Source organism: Scatophagus argus, chromosome 12 (genome assembly GCF_020382885.2).
Source record: "Scatophagus argus isolate fScaArg1 chromosome 12, fScaArg1.pri, whole genome shotgun sequence".
NCBI classification, from domain to species: Eukaryota; Metazoa; Chordata; class Actinopteri; family Scatophagidae; genus Scatophagus; species Scatophagus argus.
In genome coordinates this window covers 23169115-23194681 of record NC_058504.1, presented here as the reverse complement: position 1 = coordinate 23194681, position 25567 = coordinate 23169115, and the positions used below count along the sequence as shown (strand labels likewise).

The following is a 25567-nucleotide window of genomic DNA, read 5'->3' as shown; positions in this document are numbered from 1 at the left end:
TCTCTGCTTCCTCTAAGGGAGGCAGGGAGGCAAGAAATCCAACGTGGCAGCCCCTGCGTGGAGGGCCACATCCCTCAGCACTCTGTCACCCTTCAGATATCATCCCCACCCCAGTTGCAGCCTGAAAGCCCCTTTTCTCCTCTGCCGCTGCTTGAAACGGGCCCGACAAATTTGATTTAGCAGCTCGCGGTCACCCATTCCCGGGGAAAGAAAACAAATATTGTTATAATGGTAATAACATCTATTTGGAGCGCTGGCGACAAACGGCGGCAGGGCCCTTTGAAGGAGACCCCTCTGCTCTGGCGTATAGCTGCCTTATTCTTATTCATGAAAGCCACGGTTATGCATATTAGCGCAAACTAGCTATTCTACTCAACAGCATTTGGTGTGTCAATCATCCTTACAGAATACAAGAGCCAACGGTGACAAAAGTGGAGTGGGCAAGATCGGCTGACAAATTGTCCCCAAAGTCAAATTTGACAGGCTTTTATGATTAATGGGCTTGATTATGGAGAAGTATCTCCCCAAACTCATTTCCGGGTGTTTCTCCAGCTCTACTCACTGCATGTGGAGAGGAGGAGGAGGAAAGCAGATTGTTTGCGGAGTAGAATGAGTGGAGGAAAATAGGAAAGGGAGGGAAGGTTGGATTGAATTAGCGGTGGAGGAGCCGTGAAAAGGCAGAGTGAGGAGGACAGATGGAGTGTGAGGTCTCACACTTAATAAACAGCAGGAAAATAAGAGAGAGAGAGAGATCAACTGACACTGCTCTCTCTCTCTCTCTCGCTCCCCCCCTCTCTCTCTCTCTCTCTCTCTGTTAGCGTTCACTGTTAATGAGGACCAACAGACTGAAGAGCACTGAATTGGTCGGACTTTTTAACCAGCAGAGAAACAAGGTTTGGTGTAAATCTCAACACGTCTTCTTACTGACTGAGGTGTGTTAAAGGAGAAAAAGTCCTGAAAGTTGACTTCAAATGAAAAGCATCAAACATTTATTGCGTTGGTACCAAAACTCGGATTTCCTCCCCACTGTATACCCAGACCTACTGGTGAGTAGAAGATTGTCAGAAATCTCAGAGGACTGATTTAAACACAACTAACTTCAGCAAGCATTTTTCAAATATGAATTAAAATTTCCAAACGTTCTAGGGTTTGATGAAATAGTTAAACTGTAAAAACTGCTGGACTTGTTTCACTCAGCCAACCAACAAAAGGCATTTGAAACGTAAAACACCAAGTGTTTGACTTAAAATGGGAACAAGAATGTTTAATACATATACAGACAGTGGTAAACATTGTCTAACTGGAAAGACATGTGCTTAACGAGAAAACCAAGTGAAGCTCTTATTAATTCTGCTGGCTCCTTTCATGACTGTCAAGATGATTTTAAAATCTTTTCATTTTTGATATTTTGGTTTGTTGTGTTGTATCTATCTGTTAATCAAAATAGATGCAGTTCTAGTGATTTTCGAGTAATTTGTTAAAGTTGTGATGGTGCTGATGAAGGTGCTGAACTCAGTGAGCCCTGGAGCCCCCAGCCGCTGCTCACTGTTTGTTGCAGAAATTAACTGAATGTGACGAAAACCCTGTCAGATCTTTGTAATTGTAACATCAGTGTCTGTTTCTGTGCTGCTTCATCTGTGTGTTGGCTTGAGTTGGTGTCTGTCATCCTAACCGCTGCTTTCTCTGTTCGTCCCACAGCCTTGAACGAGCCGACTATCGACTACGGCTTCCAGAGGCTACAGAAGGTCATCCCTCGCCACCCCGGGGACCCCGAAAGGTTACCAAAGGTCAGTGGACACGGGTCATTAAGTCACTGGTGCACGCTCAGGTCACAGGTCAGATTGAACACCAGGAAGTGAACTTTATTTAGTCTGGCAGGTATGTCCCAGAATACACCTGTCAATCAGAGCTCCAGCCTGTTTAATCAGGTTTTACTGCCTCTTTAAAGGCTGAATTAAAGCTGAAGTGGCTGTTTGTCCCTCTGTCGATGCCATAGACCACCTGCACCACACGAGTTTAAGGTTTCTTGTATTATTTAATGCAGCACAGGACCGAGTTGCCAGATTGGATTTGTTGGTTCTGCTCTGTACGCTCTTGGCACCACCGGCAACTTGTCGCTGCCAGTGGACTGATTGTTCCTGATCCTTCAAACAGGAGACAGCTGTTTATGGGAGCAAAACCTGCTGCCACTGCTGCTGCTCTTTCTTTCCCCTTGACTGACGAGGAGGAAGGTTTGGACGGCAGCGAGTTGCTGGCTGAGTCTCAGTGACAGAAGCCACGATGTTAAATATGATGTGATGAAAATGGAGAGTAAGGATCGTGCAGGTGGAGGGAGATGATTGGTTCATCAGTGTTTGACTGATGGACACACTCATGAAACTGCGTGTCTTGAAATAGCAAAAGGTGATTTTCAACTAATAAACTTTATTGATGAGGTTAATGTCAGAAAAGTTATCATCCATTTTCCAGGTGAAAGAGATTTAATTTTGTCTAGAGAATCTGGCCTGCTCTCAGTAAAAGAAAATGTGAGTAATTTCTGGCTGAGAGTGCCATTCATTCAGACACTCACTGACACATATGAAGATGGCCGACGTGTCTCCACTTCCTCCCTATGTACAAAAGTAAAGCCAACATATCCTGGGTACGAGAGCTGCCATTTTGTTCTGGTGAAGTCATTTGGAGCCAGAGTCTGTGCATTAGTAATGTGGAGGTGGAGCCGCTGTATCGATTCCCACCCATACACTCATTTAGGCCAATCAGGAGCAGCACTCAGCTGTCAATCATGACATTTCGGTCTCTTTTTACAGCATCAAATAGCTAAAAATGAACAGAAAACAAATGAAATCAGAAAAATGAACATTTTCAAATTCAAATGAACACACAAATATCAGTGTGATAAGAACTACATAAAATGACAGAAACCATCTTTAGGATAATTTTTTTTGATGTGAGTTTTTAATTTGGCCCATGTCCCATCTGCTAACGTGGATGGAGACACTGGGACAATATACATCTCCTCGTTAGTATAGTGGTGAGTATCCCCGCCTGTCACGCGGGAGACCGGGGTTCGATTCCCTGACGGGGAGGAAGTCGTTTGGGCAGTTGTGGATCAGCGGTTAGGGTGTTGGACCCGTAACCGGTGGATCGCTGGTTTGATTCCCCGTCCCAGTGTCCATGGCTGAGGTACCCTTGAGCAAGGTACCTAACCCCCACTGCTCCCCGGGCGCTGCACGCGGTCGCCCACTGCCCCGGGTTTGCTGTGTGTGTGTGCACGTCACTTGGGTGGGTTAAATGCAGAGCATGAATTTCGTTGGAGTGAGTTCCCTCCAATGACGAAATATGTCACTTTCATCTTTTAATATGGGTGCAGCTAAAAAGTCTGAGGTGATTTACCCATAGAAAATCAATCACCAACTAATTATATAATTGATTAATATTTTAAGTAGTTTTTCAAGCAGAATGTGAATGGTGTCTATTTTTTTCTCTGTTTATTTTTGGGCTTTATATTGCTGGTTAAATAAAACCAGACTTCTGAACACACTAAAACAATAAAATGAGTCTTTTGTTGTAGAATAACAAATAAGCTTGGTCACATAAATTCACAGCTTAATCTAAAGCATGTTTAAACTGTTTTTCTCTATCTGTAGTAAAATAAAAAGAAACCAGTTGCCTGGAAGAAAAAAACACATTTAAAAATCTATTAAACAACAGCAGGCTTTGGAAAACAGTGAAGAAAAATGCCTGTGATTTGTAGTTAATGGTGTAAAAAAAAAAAAAAGAAAAACACAGGAAGCTCTTTCAAGATTTGTAAGGAAAAACATCAGGAATGAAATCTGGATCCTGGTTTCAATATTTACCTCCAGAAAGACATTTGTATGCGCACAAACACACATACACACACAGAAGCACCTGCCCTGTTAGTATGAAGAGATTATTTTGGCGGCTGCCGGCTGCAAGGCTAACTGAGGCAGATTCTTTGAGGCAGCGAGCGGAGGTGGTGGGCAGCAAGCGTCAGATGGGCTCTGACACTCGAAAGCAGCTGCCAAATTGAAACCATTTATCAAAATCTGACATCGGAGATCCAGCCACCAAAAAAGCAGTTTATTTGTAAATTGATACTAATGGCGAGCATACATTGTCTAGCCCCTTTGATGGCCTGATTTGCAGCCAGAGTGGAACGTCAGACACCTCCACCCTCCATCCCCTTGTCCTTTTAAATATTTATTTATTCAAAAGAAAACTCAATAAGACCACCAATGTTTTTTCTTCCGAGAGGTTTTGGACAAGAGAAAAAATCACAGCAAGAAGAAAACTGATGTACTGATCTGTTGGCTCGCAGCCACAGAGGCGACAGGACGGCGTATCAGGATCATGTGACTGAGCAGCGACAGGTTAATTCAGCTTGTCGCTTCTCTTTTGTTTTCACCTGCTGGTACTCTGCGGAGGACAGGAGGAGGAATGGAAAGAGTTGTTCGGACGATGAAGGTTTTGTTTTTGGACAGGCAGTGCGGCGCAGGGCAGATTGATTTGTTGCAGGGCGTCAGGTGGATGATTGCGGGTGCTGTATGGAGCCAGAATGTTTGTGACTGTGAATATGGAAACCTTGAGTGAAACCACAAAGCTGATTTTATCTGAAAGATGGGAAACTGCTCTCAGATTACCTCAACGACAGGTCCAGGCCATGATTAGCTTAGCTTAGCTTAGCACAGAGACTGGAATCAGAGGGAAACTTCTAGCCTATCAAGTTCACCTCTTGGCCTCTCTGGTTTACATTGTTGGATGTTGGATGTTAACTAACAACCTGGCGCAGATATATCAGCTGGGTTTTCATCCAGGAGTCCAGACAGAGAAGCCGACTCAAGGCTAACTGAAATCAGTAAGTTTAGTTAGCCAATGAACTAATCACTAATCTGTTATGTAGAAAATTTGTTTGTATTTCCTGGCCTGTAAACCACGTGTGAATCAGACAGAAGTGGAGGTGTCAACACAACAGTGAGCGGCAGCAGTGAGTCCTGCATGTCCTCCCTGAGGCTGCTGGATGCACGGACACACGGATGCTGAGGTGTCCGCTTGCAGCCAAGCCAGACTGGAAATGAAATTAGAAGGCTGAACCTGATCCAGGAGAAACCCCAGAGGTCATCGGTGACCAGTTGGCCTCACAGCCTGTTGAACCGCCTGTTAACTGCCTATCTGTGTCTGTTATACGCAGACAGACATAAAACTGCGCTCCTTTAAATATGAAAATGTGACTGAAGTTTGCCTTAATTACTAAGATGAGAGACATTTAAAAACACGAGTCAGAAAAGCAGCAACATGTTCTGTTTCCCTTTGTCCTTTAAAGCTTTAGTTAAAGTTACTGATTTTGTGTCTGTTCCACCTTCATCTGAGGGTCTTTTAAGGTTTCTGTTCAGTAAATGTTTGAGATGGAGGCTGTTTGATGGCTTTACTTTTCTATGCTGCAGCTTGACATGCTGAGTTTGTAAAATGAGGGACATTCTGTGGTGAAAAACCAGTCTTTAAACTTTAAACCTCAGGTTTAACAGGAAAAACCTGAAAACTGAAATTAACTGCAGGAGAAATTAAAGTTGAGTCCTTTTCTCCTCTCCTTCCTGCTGATTTGTTAAGCATGAAGTAGAGATTAAATGTGTTTGGTGTGTTGTGTGTGCACCTTTAGCTCTGATGATTGACCCCCATCCACACTTGGTGGGAGTGGGGGGGGGGGGTATCCGTCTGTTCGGGGATTATTAATTCCAACCCACTTCATGAATGAGGAGATTTCCTGCTCTCATTGAGAATAATGAGCAATATTCAATTCATGAGCTGAATTTCAATCCATTTCCTCTGAATAGAATTAACCCCACACCATGTACCACATCATTAGAATACCTCTCCACCTGATAATCGCTAATCTGGAGATCCGGAGCAATGCTGTTTTGCTCCTCCTGCACAGCGCGCAGGTCTATCCATATTTTATAGAGATCAGTGGGGTGGCGGCTGTATCTGTAGCTCAGCTCGGGGTGATTTATCATTGTTAAGGCCGCTGTCTGATGGCTTCTCCTCCAGGGTCACACTGATCCCTTTTCGCCCAGCACCTCCCCAACCACGGAGCCGGCCCCACGTAATTAAGCCCCTAGAAACCAATGGAAGAAAAGAGAAAAAATACAGAGGGAGGAGGGGAGAAAAGGAGGAATATGTCAAGAGATGGACGGAAGCAGGGCAAGGTCACAAGGGCGCAGCCCTCCGTCTTTTGGGAGGACTGTACTGTGATAGTGAGAGGTTTCTGTGTACGCTCAGAAGAATCTAGTTTAACCTGCAGAGATATCAGTTATTAACAGGTCATTTTTAAAAAGTAATGTTAGAATATGCTTATTATTTGATATTTATGCTTTTAGGACTCCATTGATTTTGTGTTTTACTTCCTCAACACCAATTAAAATCTATTCAGTTTTATGAGTATTTAAAAAAAGAACACATTTGTTTCGGATTGATTTCATTTTGTTTTTGAATTTAAAAGTTCATTTATATCTCCATACATACAAGGAGAGGAGGGGGTAAGTAAGGGGTTGAGGGAGTAAGGGAATAGAAGAGGAGGAAGTAGGGAAGGACAGAAGGAGGTAAGGAAAGAATGGAAGAAGTCAGCAAGGAGAGGATGCAATTACACAAGAAAATTGTTGATAAAATTTCCTTTTTTTTTATATGGGTCTGAATGTTATCTGAAATCCTTCTTTAGACTCTGTAAGACTGGTGCAGGTGACTAAGAATTTACTCTAAAAAAGAAAAGATTAAAGATTTGTAATGACTTTTTGGCCTTTTTGATTGTAGAATACAAACTATTCTTGGCATTAAACTGTTTGGCTTCTTGGGGAAATCATGATTTACGTTTCATTCAAAGTATTGAGGGTTAAAAGCAGGTGGATCTTTTGTGTATTATTCTGTGGTGACTACAAATTTAACTGGCAGTAATTCTTCCAACAAACAAATGATGTGGTTTGCTGTCTGTGAGGAGGACAGTGAGGTCATATTTTGTCATATCAGCTGGTCCTGGTACATGATGATATTGACAGTGACTCCACCAGAGAGACGTAAGAGGAGGAAGAGGAGGTAAACTGTAAAAAAAACAAAAAACAAATTTATCTGCCACACACACACACACACACACACACACACACTCAGATCTCGGATCAGTTTATCTCAGTCTGAAAGAGAGTTTCACCGACGGCAATGCGTCCAGAACGAGGTGGGCTCCTCCTCCTCCTTCTCAGTGCTGAGTTGATTAGACCCACTGAGGATGAACCAGAGAGACCATCTTGTTTCTCTCCACCTATAAACTCCCTGTGGCTCCCTGTGTAGGTGTCTATCGCACTGCTGCACTCTCATCAAACACTTCCTTTGCTTTCACCTCTGTGCAGGTGGCTCCAGTTTTTTCTTATCCTCTTTAAAAAAAAAGTGAAAGAGCTCCATCAGACAATCAGCTGGCAGTGAACATGGCTGCAGATTTGCTTGCTAGTGCTAGTCATAGCTCACCTACCTGCACTGGTCATGTGACCTGTGTGTCGTATGTTGTAGTAGCACCTCAATGAGTCTCACAAATCAGAAGTTTTTTTTTAATCTGTGATCCTTCTAGAGGTCACTGTAGTTGCTGCATGATTGGCTAAATACTGATCAACAGCGAATGCTTCTACTGACAAGCACTGTGTGTATTACAGCCTGATACGTCGTCTTCTTCCTCTGAGCCACAGAGCTCCAGTGTTGTCCAGAACAGCCACATCAGTGAGCCACACTGTTTACCATGAACTCACACACTGTTTATTTTGACTTATCCCCACATCCTGTGTGGAAAAAAATACCCATTAGATCACCAAATGTGGATTAATCTGCTGCTGAAATTAGTCCCCAACTAATGCAGAATTCCTCTCCTTCCTATAGCATCAAATAAATGATTAAAACTAAACAACACAGAAAAAACAACCCTTGAACAAACAACAGCGTGATAAGAACTACCTAAAATGACAGAAACCATTTTTGGGAAATTTTTATTTGACGTGTACTTGGGCCAATGTCCCATTTGTTAACATGAAGGGGGAGGGACTTATGAGCTGTACTGCAGCCAGCCACCAGGGGGCCATCCAGATGTTTTGGCATCACATTGCTCTCACGCTGTTCATCTTTATATACAGTCAGTGGTCAGCACATGAGATTTATTGATAACAAAATAATAACCTCAATCCTCCTCACTGGCCATTATGGAAAACTGCCTCTGACACTTATTTTTTTTTATAAGTTAAAGTTAATTCTGTGGTTGAACTGAAGTTAATGATTATTATTGTTTAAACACTGTTGCTTTGGAAACAATGTTGACAATGTTGTAATCTGAGTGACTAGAGCCTGCAGTGAACCTTTTTTACATCCAGATGCACTGAACACCAGTCCATCATCATCCAATTCAGTTTATTTATTATAGCGCCAATTCACAAAAAAAGTTATCTCATGACACTTTCCAATTAGAGCAGGTTTAGACCAAACTCTTTAATTACATTTTGTAATACAGAGAGCCCAACATTCCCTCTTGAGCAAGCATTTGGTGACAGTGGCAGTGAAAAACTGCCTTTTAGAAGGCAGAAACCTCGGAGCAGACCCCGGCTCTAGCTGCCCCCATTCCTGAGCTGTCCAGTTATCCACTCTGACCTCCCTGCTCCCTCCCTCCTTCCCCCTGAGTGCATCCATCTCCTCACAACTGAAGGGAAACTCCCAGAGACTCTCTTCTCCTCATCTCCCATTCCTCTCCTCTCGTCCATCATCTTCTCTCATATTCCCCATCCCCCACCTCTCTTGGAGGTGTGGGTCAGTGATAAGAGATTATGATGATAACCGGGAGCCAGTGCATTACTGTATCGATCGGGGCAGGCCTTTCAGCGCCGTTAAAGCCCAGCGCTCTGATTGCCGACACTTGCGCTGACAGGAATCCAATGCCGCTCTGTGTGTGCGTGTGTGTGTGTGTGTGTCAGAGAGAGAGAAGGGTGTGGCCACACAGCTGGTGTGTGTGTGTAATGGTGTGAATGGGGATGTAAAGCGTAGCAGTGTGGAGGCAATTAGACACAGATAACAACACATCCAGCAGCAGCAGCAGAGGCCTGAAACTGCTGAAACTGGATCTGACCCCCCCTCAAAAAAATCACTTTGTTCAGTTTGTGCAGGAAGTCGACAGGAAGAGGAGGAACACTGACAGATTCCATGGAAACCTGCTCTGTTTGTGTCTAGAATTTAGGGAGAGAACTGGAATATAATTATAATTATGTTTGCATTAGTGTAAAATCCCTGAAATGAAGAATCACTGTGTTTTTGTTAACTTAGAAAGAGCCTTTTATATCAACAGAGGCAGTGGGTCCTCTGGTGGAGTCCCACATGTTTCTACAGTAGCCCAGAATGGACAAACCAAAACTTGGCTCTAGAGAGGAACTCCACACATTGAGCAGTTATGGACTGATTCCTAACTTCAGATTTGATTGGATGGCTGCTGCTGTAAAAGCGATAACTGTCTGATTCACAGATTAGAGAGTGGTGGCCAACAAATGAACAAGTGCTCACACACACAGAAACAGAGCAGCGGCAGCAAGGCCTTGGAGGCGTCATTAACTTGAGAAGGCTGTTGTGTCTGTCAGGACCTAATGAAAATAGAAAGAGAACAAATACACACTCACACTCTCCGCATGCACACAGGGACACAATACACATTACTGAAAGAGCTAAAATCTTTTGTGCATAAGGCCTCTGTGAACTGTGTTTTTCAGGTGTGTATTTGTGTGTGTGTGTGTGCGTGCGTGTGTGCGATGGGCAGCTGCTGCCTTGTGGCATCTCGCTGCTGCCGTGAAGGAGACATTAACTAACTTATGTTTTCTAATGGAGATTAATGAAGCCAGAGGAGGAACACACACACAAACACACACACTCACTCACTCATACTCACACTGCCAGGGACTTGTCCTTTCACTTGCATGAGGATGGCTGTTGTTTGTTTTGTTTTGTTTTTAGTTTAAAATATAAAAAGAGAGAAACTCAAATTAAGATGAGCTAAAGAAGAAGGCAATAAAAGGAAGGATAGAAAGGTAAGCAGAAGAAAGAAGGGAACAATAAAAAGAGGAATAACAAAGGGCAAGTGAGAAAAGTGGGGAAAAAGGAAATGAAAAACAGGACAGAGAAAAGGGGACTGACAGAAGTAAGAAAAATAGAGAGGAAAGGAAGCAAAGGCGGGAGAAGAGGGACCGTAAGTAAAGAAAGGAAAAAAGAAAAGGGAAGGGAGGAAAGAAAAAGACATAATGATGTGCAAACATACAAACCAAACACACACAGATATACAGTCCGTATCATATGTACACACACTCACAGTGGTGGCAGCGTGTCGCTTTGATTGCCATTCATTCATCAAACATACACACACAGACACACGAGTCCAGATGATGTCACACAGACACAAAATTCACCTTCTGCATGGTCAAAGACTAACAAACTGGTCCGACATTCATTTTTGAGCTGTAAACAGAGTCCTCAAGCTCCCTGACTCTGACAGTTAGCCAGACGATTTAATTAAATATTAGCTGCTCAGGTGGAGTTCTTCAGGAAACCAAACCGAATCCAAACAGTGTGATGCAGCAAAAATCTGATATGTGGCATTCAACAGCTGAACCGTGATGCATTCACTGTTTAGGTTTTTGTGACACCTATTGAGATAAAAAAAAAAATTACGCCAATGTCCATACTTCCTTGAGTTCTGCCAGCACTGACGTCTGTCCAAATCCACAAATCATCAAGTCCACTTGGAGCTTAAAGTGATCTGTGTGCAGATTTCCAGTCAGGTTGAACGCACTGACTTACAGCAATCTCGGTGTATATGAGCTTAAACTTTAATCCTTTTCACATAACTTTTAATCTTCTTTCTGTTACATTGTGGAAAACATTTCCACATAAATGATCAGTACCCTTAAGAGCAGTTCAGAGTTAGTTAATGGGTTCTGTCTTGTGGCACATTTTATTCCAAAGGTACATGATGGACAAATCACAGCATGTCTGAATGGGCAGGCTTCCGGTCCAGACGGTGGACTCAGGATGGATTCAGCCCAAATAAATGGTCTAACTGACAAGATAAAAAGTGTGCAACACAAGCAGCAGTGCAACACAAGACAGTAAATGTTTATCTTCTAGTAAACATTTTTAGTATTTATTAAAAATCTTCTGACTGTTAGAATTTTATTTCTTCAGTGGGTTTCAGGTCGGTGGATGTGAAACATTTTGGGGAGAGAAAAAAAAAAACCCTCCCCAAAATCTTGTTCTGTTTCCATCTCAGTGTCTTGGATCGTCTCCTTCGAGGTCATCGTCTGTCGTGGGAAACAAGAGCTCTGTGTGTGTGTGGAAGGCTGGTTGTTTGCCAGCCGCGAGGAAGCATTCTGATTGGCTGGGAGGAAAACAATGTGGTTAATGGCGACTGTTTCTCCTCTGAGTCACAGGAGACGTTTGTTTGGACGCTGCTGCTCAACCAGAACTTTAAAATAAAACCCGAGTAGAATCCAGAGAAAAATCCCCTGTAATCTCTCCCCATCAGAGCAGCTCACATTCTGTCTTGAGTGAAGACAGAAGTAAAATCCACAGATTTGAGCAGCAAACCTGAGCAGATGTGATGTGACGAAGAAGCAGGTGATTCAGGCTGACAGCCAAGAGAAAAGAAAAGGTTTTTTTAGGAGTTTTACAGCTGCCAAAATGCTAATGTTCAGTTCAAAGACTCCTGCGAGGAAAAACACTTCATGTCAATTACACATTAAAGAAACAGTTCACCCAAAATGAACATTCAGTCAGTATCTGTTAACTGCTACTACTGTTCCATGAAATGCGGGCGAGTAGATAATGACTGAATCTGCATTTTTGGGTGAACGGTTCCTTTAATAATCACAGATGGAGACAGCCTAAACTAATCCAGTTCAAGCAAAAGTCCTGCATTATGAATTTTACTCTGGTAAAAGCATCAAATCATTTCTATCATCGCGATCATCATTCATCAGCAGTCAGAGCTAGTTCAGTTTTCGTCTGGTGGTTTAAATCTTTGTTTCCTTTCTTGCCTCGCTCATTTGCTTTCTCCTTATTTCTGCCTCCTTCTGCCTCTCTGTCTGTCTCTTTTGAGTGTCTCTCATCCTCCTCTGTGCTGTAATACCTCAGGGAGCTCCAGCAGAGGCCTCCACCTCCTCACTGCTGCTCCTCAGGGACTCCACACACACCCCCACCCCCCTCCTGTTGTCTGTTGTCTCCTCTATCAGCTGATCACCTGCGTGTGTGTGTGGTGTGTGTTTTCACCTGAAGCTGTGGTGTGAAAAAACACACCTTCCTTCACATTGATGGGAGTTTTGTTTTGTTCCTTTTCTTCCTTCAGGTCCATTTGTTTTCTTTGTTCCTTTATTTCCTTATTTTCCTTCCTTCCCTCTTTACTTCCTTTACCCATTCTTTCTGTTTTTCTTATTTCTGTTTCTCACTTTCTCTGTTTCTCTGTGTCTCCTTCCTTGCTTCCTCTTCTTTTCTTTCCATTCAGTGTTTTTCTTAATTTCTATTCCTCCTTTTTTTCTTAATCCTTTCTTTCCTTTCCTAGCTTTATTTTCATTATTCCTTCTTTCCTTGCTTTTCTTCCATTTCTCCACTTTCCATCCTTTACTTTTCTTCCATTTCCTTCCCTTCTGTTTCCTTTCATTGCCTTCCTTTCCTTCTTTAGGGAGGGAGAACTTCCCCCTTTCTTCACTCCATCTCTTTTCATTCTTTTGTCTCCTCCTCCTCTGACCACACAGTGTCCCCCTGTGTGTGTGTGTGTGTGTGTGTGTGTTTATCTATTTATTAGTCCAGTTATTGTTATTAACAGCCATCGATGCAGCGACCTGCTGCATTGCCGACGCCTGGATTGGACGCTTCCTCTCCTGTGGGCTGATGAGAAAACAGCCCCGGGCGAGAGGGAGAGAGAGAGAGAAAGAAAGTGTGTATTTGTGTGTGTGTGTGTGTGTGTGTTTGTCTGTCTGTCTGTGCATGTACATGCATGTGTGAATGTTAATAGTTTCCCTTCTCTCTTTCCCTTCCTTCTGGATACAAACATCCATCCCTTCCTCTTCCCATCTCTCTTCCTGATCTCCATCAGTGGCCATTTTGAAGATGCTGGCGTGAATCGACTCTCAGTTCCTCCATCACGTGGTGTCTCAGTGAAGTTCAGACAAAACAACCTGAGTGCTTGTAGTAGAGCTGATGCTGATGATTGACTGGTTCCCCTCTGTGCAGGTGTAACACACTGATTTGTTACCTTGTTTAACAGGTTCGCTTTAGTGAGAGGAATGTGCATCGTGAAGAAACTCCTCCAGCTGTTCTCCAGCTGTAGAGTGTTCTGATTGGACAGTTTTAGTCACTCTGAAAATAAGCAGAAATAATCCAATGGTTGTTAGGCTGGAGCTGAAACAGTTCATCCCTTAATCAATCAGTTACTTTATGGATTAATTGTTTAAAGTAATTTTTAAGGAAAAATGGCAACTTCCACCGCTTCCTGCTCCTTTGCTGGTTCTTCATCATCTGTTAATATGTTTGAGTTTTGCTTGACACATCAGATTACATCAGTCTGGGTCTTGGGAAATTGTGTTTTCTATTATTTATTTATTGTTGTCAACTATTTTCTGACACATGGACAAACTTTGAGTCAGATTCAGTTTAAATGACATTTACAGATTTACAGCACAACACAAAAAAATTCAATTTTAAAGCTGTTCTGCAAGGGAACTTGAACTGTCTCCATCTTTGTGTCTGTCTCTCTATCTGTCTGTCTGTCTGTGTCTCAGGAGGTGCTGCTGAAGCGGGCAGCTGACCTGGTGGAGGCTCTGTACGGGATGCCACACAACAACCAGGTGAGTCAGCAGCTTCGCTTTGACCTTTCACCTCCTTTGAGTTCTGCACATTCAAACAGAACCTCACTGGAGGAACAGCCATCACCTGAACTAAAGAGAGTTCACATCCTGTCACATATCTGAAATTATTGTTAATCTTTTTGTGAACTGTAACCATTTTTCCCTGATCTCAGCCACACTGGACTTACTGACTGAAACAAAGTCAAAACTGTGAAGTCATTTCTCCAGTTTTAGTGGAGATGTTTGTTCTCCAGCATTTCACATCGACTTTCTCTATTAAATTAATTAAGGTTCTGTAGGAAAAGTTGGCTTCGGCCAGGAAACTCTTTTTCTATTGGCCAGCAGTTTTAGCATTTTTATGTTTTTTGTGTTAAAATTATTGGAACATTGATAACAACTGTCTTCCCTCTTTTCTCATCACTCCCTCCATCATCTCCTCTACTCGCTCCCTTTCTTGTCCACCTCCCTCCCTCCCTCCCTCCCTCCCTCCGTGTGTAGGAGATCATCCTGAAACGAGCGGCTGACCTCACCGAGGCGCTCTACAGCGTCCCTCGCAGTCACAACCAGCTGCCTTCTCTCACCGGCTCGGCTGCTCACTCAGGGATGATGGGAGTGAACTCGTTCAGCAGTCAGCTCGCCGTCAACATCTCCGAGGCCTCGCAGGCCGACCAGGGTGAGCGCTCGTCACTACCCATAATCCTCTGGGGGGATGCGGGGGTGGTGTCTGTTTATGTTGAAGAGGCCCATATGAGAGGGACCCTTCGACACCAGGGGCCACCAACGAGACAAGGCCGCTGAGGACATCAGCTGTTTCAGGCCAAGCTGTACAAACTGAGAACTGAGTAAAGTTCAGAGAGGCCAGTGGTCATTCACACAGACCAGTAGAGTCCAGCAAAATCTGTGAGTTAGCATAAACCAACAGACTCCCTGCAGTAACCATGTGATCAGTTGGTCCTGTCTGCCCATGTCTCGACTGCTTCTCGTTCTGGGCTCTCCTGGTTCTGGTCTCTGCTGGTTCTGCTCTTCCTGCTGTCTGAGCAGTTTGAAAAGTGTTGATGTCAGCTTCACAAAATTAAAGATGTTTATCATAAAGTTTAGAGCACACACACATACACACGCACACGCACACCTTATGATAGTATTATTGTTTCACATCAGGGTTATTGTCTTGTCTTTGACTCTTTCCTCCTGATTGATTAACGTTTTTCCTGATGAGTTACTTGTGGTTAAGATTTTCTCAAATCATCTAAAGGCAGAGACCTCATCAAACATTTCTTCCGTACTTCAAAATAAAAAAAAAATATTAAAATAAAAACTATTTTTACAGAATACAATCTGGACAAAACATCCCTCCTTCAGTCTTTCTTTCTTTTCAATCATTGCAGACTATGATCGGTGAAGGATCAATCCACATTCGGTGCTGTAGTGATTATTTGTGGCAGTAGAACTGAGTCAAAATAAACTACACATTTTGGTTTTGAGTATGAACATGTTGACAAGAAGAAAACAGAGTATCAGCAGACTTTCAGAGAAAAGCTCCATGTCTCCTTTCAGAAGTCAGTTCTGCTTCTTTCACGGATGCTCAGGAAAACGTGCAGCAAACAGCTTGTGAACATGTATTGACAGGAAGCAGACGGAGCTACTTTTGCTCCCCAAAAGCCTCCCTGTTCCTCCCTGACTAAACTATCGTCTGCTTTTTAGATCGGCTCGCAAGCGAACACCGTACAGGAATCTATGAGGTCATGGGAAACGGGGCTGCAACTGCACTGAAAATTCATAACTCCAGTAGTTAATGTGCATCGAGCTCTCCGCTTCGAAACATTACACCCAGGATCTGACCGCTGTCCTTCCCGCTGTTATGAAGTATGAAACAGCTCTTTGTGCCCCTCGCAATTATCTACCATGATTAAAACATTAATAAAAACAGAGGTTCCTAAGCACAGGTCTTATCAGACGGCTGGGGCGGGTAATGTACGGCACTAATTCAGAGCAGGGAGGCCTGCTCAGCGTCATGTTGTCGTCCTGAAAAAGGAGATTATTTTTTTTCTGCCTCAGTTTCTTTCTCTTCCTCTCTTGTCTTCGTTCTTCTGTTTCACTTTGACAGCAGGCGTGGAGGTGCTGGTGAGGTTTACAGAGCAATAAGTTGAGTCTGACACTCGAGCAGATCTGAACACTGCTGTCACCTCCAGACTGACTGATTTATTGCAGGAACAGTCGCAGTTAAATCTGATTTATGAATCTGCGCTAAACTCAAGATTTGCTTACTTTTTCTGCAGCTTGACTGCATTTTATGGCCTTCTTCGGTAAGTGGAACTCGCTCAGGTGTTATCTTGCAGCAGTTACACCTGTTGCCGAAGAATGCAGTAGGATAAGGATAACCAGAATAACCTGGTAAATGAAACAACAGTAAACCTGACTTTATTCTTGTCTAATAAACAGACTGTTCTGTGAATATAAGATAGACAGACAGACAGATCTACACACGTTGTCTCGACTCCAGCAAGAGCAAATAAACAACTTGATGAAAAACTTTATGAATAATCCAAAAAATGTTCCACAAAAAAGTGCCAAATGAAAAATAACTGGATTTCTTGGTTTTAAGCGTGTATCTCGTAATTATGTTGTCATAATTGTGATTTCTGCATATTTTAATTATGATTTTTGCAGTCAGTTTTATTTAGAAAACGCAACATCATGTTGGGCCCAAAATCCACAACATACAACATCTTTCATCCGTCAGTTGGATAAAGAAAACCATGAGACATATGACGGACAGACAGACATTTTTCCATATCATCTTGTCAGAAATAATTAAGCAGGATTTCACATCTGCAGAGACAGAATGACAAAAACTTCCTCCTTTCTGCACAGGGTACCAGCCATTATGAAACATTTCAGGGTTTCACTCCTGTCGCAGCTGTGGTGTTTGTCTCAGTGAGTGAAATCCATCATGTGACCTGTGAAAACTGTGAAACCAGTTGTCAGCGTGCGGTCAAAGGATGTGACGTGCATCTGATCTCCCACGCTGCTGTGGACACCGACACACCAAAACAAATACGACACAGTCCATTTATTAAAGAAGTTCTGTTTTTATTATTATTATTGAAGAACAATTGTGACATTTAGTGTGAGCTGTGACGTGCTCCAGCTCTTGGCTGTTTTCTGCACTGTTCTCCTCCACATGTGTTTCCCATCGCCAGTTCTCCTCGCCCTTGTCCCTGGGCAGTGCTCCATTAGCTGCTCCTGCTGGGAATAGCATTGGCCCAAACCAGGAAGTGGGGGAAAGTGAACATGGGGGGGGGGCTGTAATGCACTACTTGGCACATTTTTGGCTCTGCTCGTCGAGCCCGGCCCGAGGTCGTTGGGAACATGGGAGTCTCATAAGGGGGTCAAAAGTCAGGCTGAGTACTGCAGGGAACATCGGCATTCAATGCATGTTGGATGAGGGTCAATCAGTGGGGGGTGGGGGGGTTGTTAAGGTAAGTACAGAAGTACAGCGCAGCAGTAAGGTGAGATGAAGGGCAGTCTTCGCCGGTGGGAGGCGAGCGGTTGGTAAAAGCAGTGATGATATCACAGTGAGGACATGTAGAGGAAACGCCAGGAACAACACACTCAAAACTTTGTTTACATTTCTGACCAAAAAAGGTCTCCAGTCCTTGTAACCACAACCCAAACGAGGACCTGAGTAGTTTATTAGCTCTGGTCACATGTTGCATCATCTGCAACATCATCATCATCGTTACCCTTCTGCCCTTTTTGGATCAGCTCTCTCTTTTTAAAAACAGTTATTTCATGTTGGCTTTGGTGAGTGACCGACCTCACCCTCTCTGACACTGACATGTTTGCTCCTTGCAGGTTACTCCCGTAACTCGAACAGCGTGTCCCCTCGTGGCTATGTGCCCAGCTCCACGCCTCAACAGTCCAACTACAACACCATCACATCCACCATGAACGGATACGGAGCAGGGATGACCAACCTGGGCGTACCTGGCTCCCCCAGCTTCCTCAATGGCTCCACCAACTCGGCTTACGCAAGTGAGTGGGTTCATTTACTTTGAAAACTAAACCTCATCCATCTGAGAGGCAATTAGCAGGACGAATCCTTTCAAACTGTCAGCTGGAATTTTAAGGGTGTTTCTACAATCTGAAGTACACTTCACTGTTTTTTGCAAGAGTCAACAGTTTGTGATATTTTCGATTCAAGCTTTTGTGCTTTTATATCATGTAATTGCACTGAAGAGAAATGCTTCTAATGTTCATTTGGCTGGAAGCTGCTAAAGGCCTGTCAAACTATCTGATTCCAGAGAATAAACTGTCTAAATATCAGCTCACTGCAGATCGGCATCAGCATATACATACATCAGGAGGTAAATGATAAAAAGTAGAGAAATGCAAAAGAAATCCTCGCGAACAATGTTGTCATTCTCTTTTCACGTTGTAAAATGTCCTGCAGATTTCATGAGCATGCAAATCTACGGGATTCTTATCAAAAATGTTAATTTATGTTAAGGTGTGTAAAGAAAAAGATCGACTGATGCATCATCAGATTCTCTGACACGATCAGGCTGTCAGAGTCGATATTGGAATTAAGCTCAAGTACTTGTTAGTCGTCGTCGTTTCTTCCTGCACAGAATAATGGAAGTTAACAGAAGTGAAGCGCTGCGAGAGACAGACGAGTTGATACTTCAGTAGCAGTTGGCCCTGTTGTTCCTCTGAAACTTTACACTCGGCTCTGATTAACATGCCTGGAGTCGGAGCTGCTGCTTGGAAGGCGCAGGTGTGTTTTGGAGACCGGTAAAGTCTAAACTCGCCCGCGGGGAGTGCTCCATTGTTTTGGCTTCTGTATCAAAGAGCTCAGTGAGCCTCAGTGAGACTCGTTTAGAAGGTATCGAGCTTTACACTGCGTCTCTGTGCCAGGTGATGTTGTTGTCCCTGGCGACCAAACAAAAGGTGGGCTCACTTCTCGCCTGGCTGAGCTACAGTTTGCCTCCACCGAGGGTCTAAATGTGTGTATGTGTGTGTGTGTTTATGTTGACTGAACACCGCCACGCATTGTTCACCTCCCCCTGACTGTCCCCCTGTCCATCCTCCTCCGCACCCCTTCCCCTCCTCCTCCTCCTCCTGTACTAACCCCACTAACATCCTCACTGCACCCTTCATGCATTCACGCTTTGGGCTGAATTCATTAATATCAGCTGCAGAAAGACACAGAAAAACAACAAGAAAGAGAGAAAGTATGAAGAGGAAGAAGCAGCAATCCAGGACAGACTGATAGTCATTGGCACAAAGTGATAAATCACATCTACATTCCCTCCAGTTTCATTTTACAGTTTCATTTTCAAATGCTGTCCTTGAATCATTCACAGACTCACTGTGTCCATAAACTCTGCAGAGCTCTTATAGGAACAGTTCAACACTGTCTGAAATCCCCTGATTCTTTCTCTTCAGTCTGTGTGTTCAGCTGGTTAGCTTAGCTTAGCATCAAAGACTGGTAGCAGGGAGAAACAGAAAAATAGGGTCTCTGAGGTCACGTCCTCAGATAATTTCATGTGTTTCAGGTAACTTTTTTAGAGTCTGTTTAGTAGCTGTTCCAGAGCTTTCAGTGATCTTACATGATCTTCATCATGATGAAAATGCAGATCTCTTAACCCTAACGCTAACCCTTAATGTCCTCAGGTTTACTAAAAAGTCCCAGTAAGCTACTGAGGTGTTGGTAGAAGTATATTTGAAGTTTGGACAGAGCCAGGCTAGCTGTTTCCTCCTGCTTCCAGTCTTCATGCTAAGCTAACCCTGCCCTGCCTCCAGTTGTGTGCTGAACACACAGACTGAACTCAGAAGGAGAAAATGTTGAACTGTTTCTTTAATCAGAACCTGTTGTAGAGCTACATGAGGAGATCAAATGCTGGGTACACACACACACACACACACACACACACACACACACACACACACACACACACACACACACACACACACACACACCTGTGTGTGTGGATGAAGCTGCCGCTGTTCTCAGGTTGGATCAGATTGGATCCGGTTGGTTTCTTACAAAATAAAAGTCCTATAAGTTATGGATCAACTTTGCCAGATGTGCAGATGTTTGTGTTTGGAGCATGTTTGTTCCTCCAGCTCCTCCTCGGCCCGATCTGAGCCAGGGACCCACCCCCCCACTCCTCATTACTCCTCTTCTTCCTCCTCCTCCTGCATGATTCATCTCCATCCGATCACTCACCTCCGCTGTCTGTCTGCCTGCTTGTTACTGTTATCTCCTCAGCCTGTAGGACTCCTCCATTCTTCATCACCTCCTCCTCCTCTCTGTTCCTCTGCTCCCATAGGCCCTTATTCATTCTCTCCTGTCCATATGGTTTCTGCAGTCAAACAGAAGAGCGCCTTCGCCCCTGTCGTGCGGCCACAGACCTCCCCGCCCCCCACCTGCACCACCACCAATGGCAGCAACCTTCAGGGTGAGCATCCCACCACCCCTCCCACCTGTCAGAAACTCCCCGTCCTTTGCTGTCCACTTGTCCTTGTCTCACCTGGACACACAGACACACGTCCTGTGTCACTGTAATGATAATAATGTACTTGTTCCATGTGAAGACCTGCTGTTAGACAAGGTCAAAGTTGATCCATAACTTCTGGCACAAAATGTTAAGACTTTAATAAATGCTTTTCGATTGGATTCATCTTGTCAAGTAATTCCAGTCTTTTACTGGCAATTCAGTGTGCTTCAAACACAAATCAAAAAAAGTGAGATGGTTCATATTTTTTTTTTCTTTTTTTTTTTTTGCAGTGTCATTTCTGTGCAGTGTCAACAATTGTTCAGTTAGAGTCAATTATTCACTAATTAGTCAATTATTCTGGACAGCTTTACTTTTCAAAATAAGTCTAAACAAGAGTCAACACTGGGACTACAGGGACGCGAGGAGAACAAAAACAAACTTATTCTGATTGTTCACTCAATTCAAGTTTATTTTTTACAGAAAAATGGCTTTTAAGAACAAAAAGTTTGGGTTCAATAATCAAACCGAATGTAAGGAAAATACACTCAGATGTGTAGACAGAAAAAAGATGTTTATCCGTATAACGTGTACTTTAGAAGGCTAAATCTGCGACACACTGATGTGATGACTTATTTACTGCAAAACTGATGCGATGAAGTTTTCGAGGGAGTCATGCGCTCTAAGTTTGACTCCTGACAGACTGTTAGACCGTCATGTTCAGCATAAACGAATTCATCTTACTTGTCCTGTAACCTCAGAGATATTTCACAAATATTTGTTTGAAGCCGTTTCAGAAAATCAGACAGTTGAATGTGTTTATGTCTCTCAGCTATGGCAGGTCTCATCGTCCCACCCATGTGAGGAGGATCTTCAGCCAGACACCGTCAGACCCCACCCCCTCAAAAAACCCCTGCACTGATGGACCCACCAACCTGAATGCCATGGCAACAACAGTGGCGAAAAAACTCATCTTCCCTGAGACCGACCAACCCCAGCTTACCCTGAATCATCACTGCACCACGAAAATAAGTTTGATTCTTCATCGATTAGTTTACCGCCAGTTGACGTCTTCGTGCTCTGTCAGATTTCAAGGCGCCACAGATGTTCAAATTGGAATGGAACCTTGTCAGATGTGCAGCAGCTCCACGTTGAGGTGATGCTTCCTCAGAGAAGGCGAAAGGTCAGCGATGCGAAGAGCGAACTGTGGGTGGGAGGGCAGGTGTCTACATGTTGCGTGAGTATTGTTGTGCTGAGTTATGACGCAGGTTAGTTTGACTTCAGAAGTCTGTGGAGGCCACGCAGGTCTCAGGTCAGTTAGAACCACTGTGAGACAGGAAAGAGGCGTGTCCACCGAGAGCTTCTGTTCACCTCCATGACATCACCAAAAAAGGTTCTGATATTGTTGGATAATAAGCCAATAAGATCAGGATTAGATTTTAAGGGCCAAAAATCACAAACATCACAGCCATCCGAATTCTTTTCCAGGCCTCGTTAGCTTCCATTTATTCCCATATAACATGAGATTAATGAGACTCTTGACTTATCACAAAATTATTTTTTATCAAAGACTCATTATTGCTACTGAAGCACAGACTTTGCTTAAATCACTCTCTACTTAAATGTTCTGCATGGGCCTGTATTCTACTTCAGACCCAAACTGAGCCTGACTGGTAAGACCAGATTTGATTCTAAAACCAGACAAAACACATCAAGATACTCTATTATTAATTAAAAGCAAAACAACCCAAGTGGCATCCAGAAACATGATGCTTTAAACTACATTTCAAAACACAATAAAAGAGCACTGACAACAGCACAAACAAGGCACAATATGTCACTCTAATCACTGTTACAGATCACACAAAATTTGAATTAATACTCATACAGAAATGAGTGGAGGTCAGACAGTATTGTGATGTTCATTGTTTTCATTAAGCACTTTGAAATGAAGACACAGTGAAGGACTCTGTCAGACATGTAAATATGTGGTTGTGTAGTAAACAAAAGGTTCAGATTTTAATTGATTCACCACCTAAAATCTGATCTGTTTGAAACAACTATTTACAGCAGGTTATGACCTCATTTGGTTGGAAGACAAGATAATGGTCTGTTCACTGACTTTTCCCATAGTCACATGAACAAAAACCCCATCTGAAGTTGACTTAGTTGGCTCATCCTGGACCACAAGCTCTCGGCGGACACTGGCCCTGAGTTGGACTGAGCCCTGAGAAACCAGGAAAACTCTTCAAACCATTTTTCAAATGTGGAAATGACCGTCAGACGGTTTTCCTGATTAAATCCAGAGTAAATATTCTTACATTTTCCTTTCTGTACCATAGCTTTTAACAATGTTTGCATCTCATGTTCTAAAAAGGGGGGAAATGCAGTAAATCTCAAAGCTAAAGAAAGAGTGAACAAAAGTTCTGCCGGGGAGAGAAGAATGAACTTTACCCTAACATTCGTCTGAAGAAAAGTCGAGGCAGCCCGAGTGTTTCTTTTTTAAATTTTCTGTTTATTTCTTTTGTTTTGGAGGTCTCATTTTTAAAACTTCAGTACAATAGTTCTGTTTTGCAGGTGTGCCGAGTGGTAGATTTTAACCAGAAAAAGCTTGCACCAGTTTTAATCACATTTAGGTACCAGATTTTCTTGTGATTCTTCTGATTGTGCTTATTTTATATGTATTTATAAAGTATGTTTTGGGGAGTTCCTTTGTGATTTAGGCCTGGATGATAGTCTCAAATATATATGTAAACACATTTGATGTCTTAATACCTTTTAGATATTGTAAAAAGAGTGAACAAGTGAGAGGAATTAACCCTTTTGTAAAAACAAAAAATGTCATGACGCAGTCTCCCTGTTTTTGAAAGCAGGACGTTAAAAAAAAGCTTTCATCACTTTTGTATAAAAATGCTTTTCCGATACAATATTTAACTTTTTGTAAACGGCGGCATCATTTGTGTTTCCCCTGGTTCTTCTCGTCCTTTGTGTATTATTGTGAAATGTATAATCATGGTTATTTCTTAATGCACTATTTTTGTTGGGGCACTTAATAAGAGCAAAGTATCTTAGCAAAAAAGAAAAAAAAAGCTGAAAGTTTAAAAAAAACAAACAAAAAGATGAAAGCTAGAACGATATGCACCGATATGTTTTCTCTGCCATTCTGAAATGGTAAAAATCCTTGTCATGTGAAATTTTTATATTTCAGAAGCTTATAATGTCATAATATTCCTCCACTTTTACTTTTGGGCCAAGCGTATCTCTTGGTTTTTGGTGTTTAGAAGACAATATTTTATCCATCTTGATATTAGACCCGATCCTCGTCTTTGTGTTTTTTGGTGAGAATGATTGTACGAGTACAGGAAGATTTTAAAACCAAGTTTTTTGGGTCACTGATCTCAAGGAAACTTCCATCGATGTTGGTGTTGTTGTTGATGGTGCTGTTCTCGTCGTCGCACACAATCTGGATCATTTAATTATGCAACCGTGTTCCTCTTCTGTAATGCAAGCTTGTCTTCCACGCTGCCGTGGAATATTAGAAGAACTAAAAGTCATGTTCGATGCCTTACGATTGACCACACTAAGTCTTCTCTCTGTTTTTAGTTTCTGATTCATTTGACAAGCTTCTCTCCAGTGAAACTGTGGGAATTTGTTTTGTTTCGCACCATACGTTTGCAGCGCTGATCTCAAACTGCAGAAAACCTTGTTAGCGGTTAGCCTTTTAGATAGCCTGTTGGTTTCAGTGAAAAACTTGGAAGGTAAAACTTCCTGGTTTAGTTGTGGCATCAAATCACAAAAGAAGGTACTACAACTCAATCCAGGAGTTTACAACAGCGGAAATAACATGCTAGACATTACTTCTGCATTACGTAATTATAATTTAGTAACTTATAATCACAGGAAGACATAAAAAACAGTCATATTTCCAAAAAATAACCTAGTTACAGGTTTTCATTACAAGTTCAATATTTGAAGTCTTTCTTGAGACACGGCTCTTAAGATCCAAAGCTACTGAGCTGCAGGTCTAGAGAATATAATTACACAAAAAAAATCTCCATTATTTTCCATTGTTTAATGTGATTAGAGTTCACATTAATGGACTGTTGTAGAACCAGTTTTACCAGACAGCAAGGAACCATCAAACATCCCTTTAACTCCTAAAAAAAAAAAAAAAAAAAAAAAAAATTAAATGGGAATGAAAAAGGTGAGGACAGGAATTGGAAGCTTGGATGGATTAAACTTTTAAACTTTATGCAAATGGAGTTGGACTGACAGAAGCCTTAAGTCACTGCACAGCATCACCCAGACACCGTTTCATTGGCTTGTGGGTGAACATCTGTCCAGTGTCTTCAGGAAAAGCCATTTTTTTTCAATTACCCTAATGAAACCCAGTCTGCAGAGTGAACAGTCACACCTCGTTTCAGTTCAGCATAAACTCCCTCATCCGACTTCACCGTTCAACAGCTCGCTGAATCTTTTCTTTTGGGTCACAGTCACTGACCTGGTTTTCAGCCGAGGTTTTAAAAACTGCAAAGTATACTTTTTTCAATGTTTTACTTCAATGTGAAAGAGGGCAGAGGTACTGCATCTTTGTGAAATATGAAATATATCATCAAAGTATATCAAAGCACAACGTTTAATTAATGTCTTTAAAATACAAACGGGAACAACACCCCTGATTGTTTTCTTTTCTGTCTCTGGCCATGCTGTAAATAGATGCATGTTTTTTTTTTTTGTTTGTTTTGTTTTTTTTTTTTTTGTTTTGTTTTTTTTTCCCTGTGATCCAGTGCTTTTTGTACAGAAACGGTCTAATAAAGATTACATTTGGCTTGAACTGTACGTTCTCACATGGTTCATGTTTCAATTCAATTCAATTCAGTTTATTTATATAGCGCCAATTCACAACAAAAGTTATCTCATGACACTTTCCAATTAGAACAGGTTTAGACCAAACTCTTTAATTAAAGTGTAATACAACATTCCCCTTGAGCACTTGGCGACAGCGGCGAGGAAAAACTGCCTTTTAGAAGGCAGAAACCTCGGAGCAGACCCCGGCTCAAGATGGGCGGCCATCTGCCTTGACCGGTTGGAGAGAGAGAGAGAGAGAGAGAGAGAGAGAGAGAGGGAGAGGGGGTGGGGCGTGAGAGAAGGAGCACA

General features: G+C 42.6%; 1 protein-coding gene and 1 non-coding gene across 4 annotated transcripts in view; both read left to right on the top strand.

Annotated features, from left to right (window-relative positions):
* Nucleotides 1-25252, top strand: part of LOC124068207 (transcription factor COE3-like) — a 127160-nt gene extending 101908 nt beyond the window's left edge. For 2 of the 3 annotated variants that reach the window (XM_046406226.1, XM_046406224.1), the window contains exons 11-16: nt 1699-1787; nt 13845-13910; nt 14409-14583; nt 17766-17945; nt 20285-20374; nt 21243-25252. In XM_046406226.1, coding sequence (XP_046262182.1) covers nt 1699-1787; nt 13845-13910; nt 14409-14583; nt 17766-17945; nt 20285-20374; nt 21243-21274 — 632 coding nt within the window. In that variant the 3' untranslated portion in view covers nt 21275-25252. The remainder of the gene's footprint in view (nt 1-1698; nt 1788-13844; nt 13911-14408; nt 14584-17765; nt 17946-20284; nt 20375-21242) is intronic. The other variant, XM_046406227.1, reaches the window with a different exon arrangement.
* trnad-guc lies at nt 3015-3086 on the top strand. Its single transcript has one exon. It is a non-coding gene; the product is annotated as a tRNA-Asp (tRNA).
* Nucleotides 25253-25567: the final 315 nt, after the last annotated feature.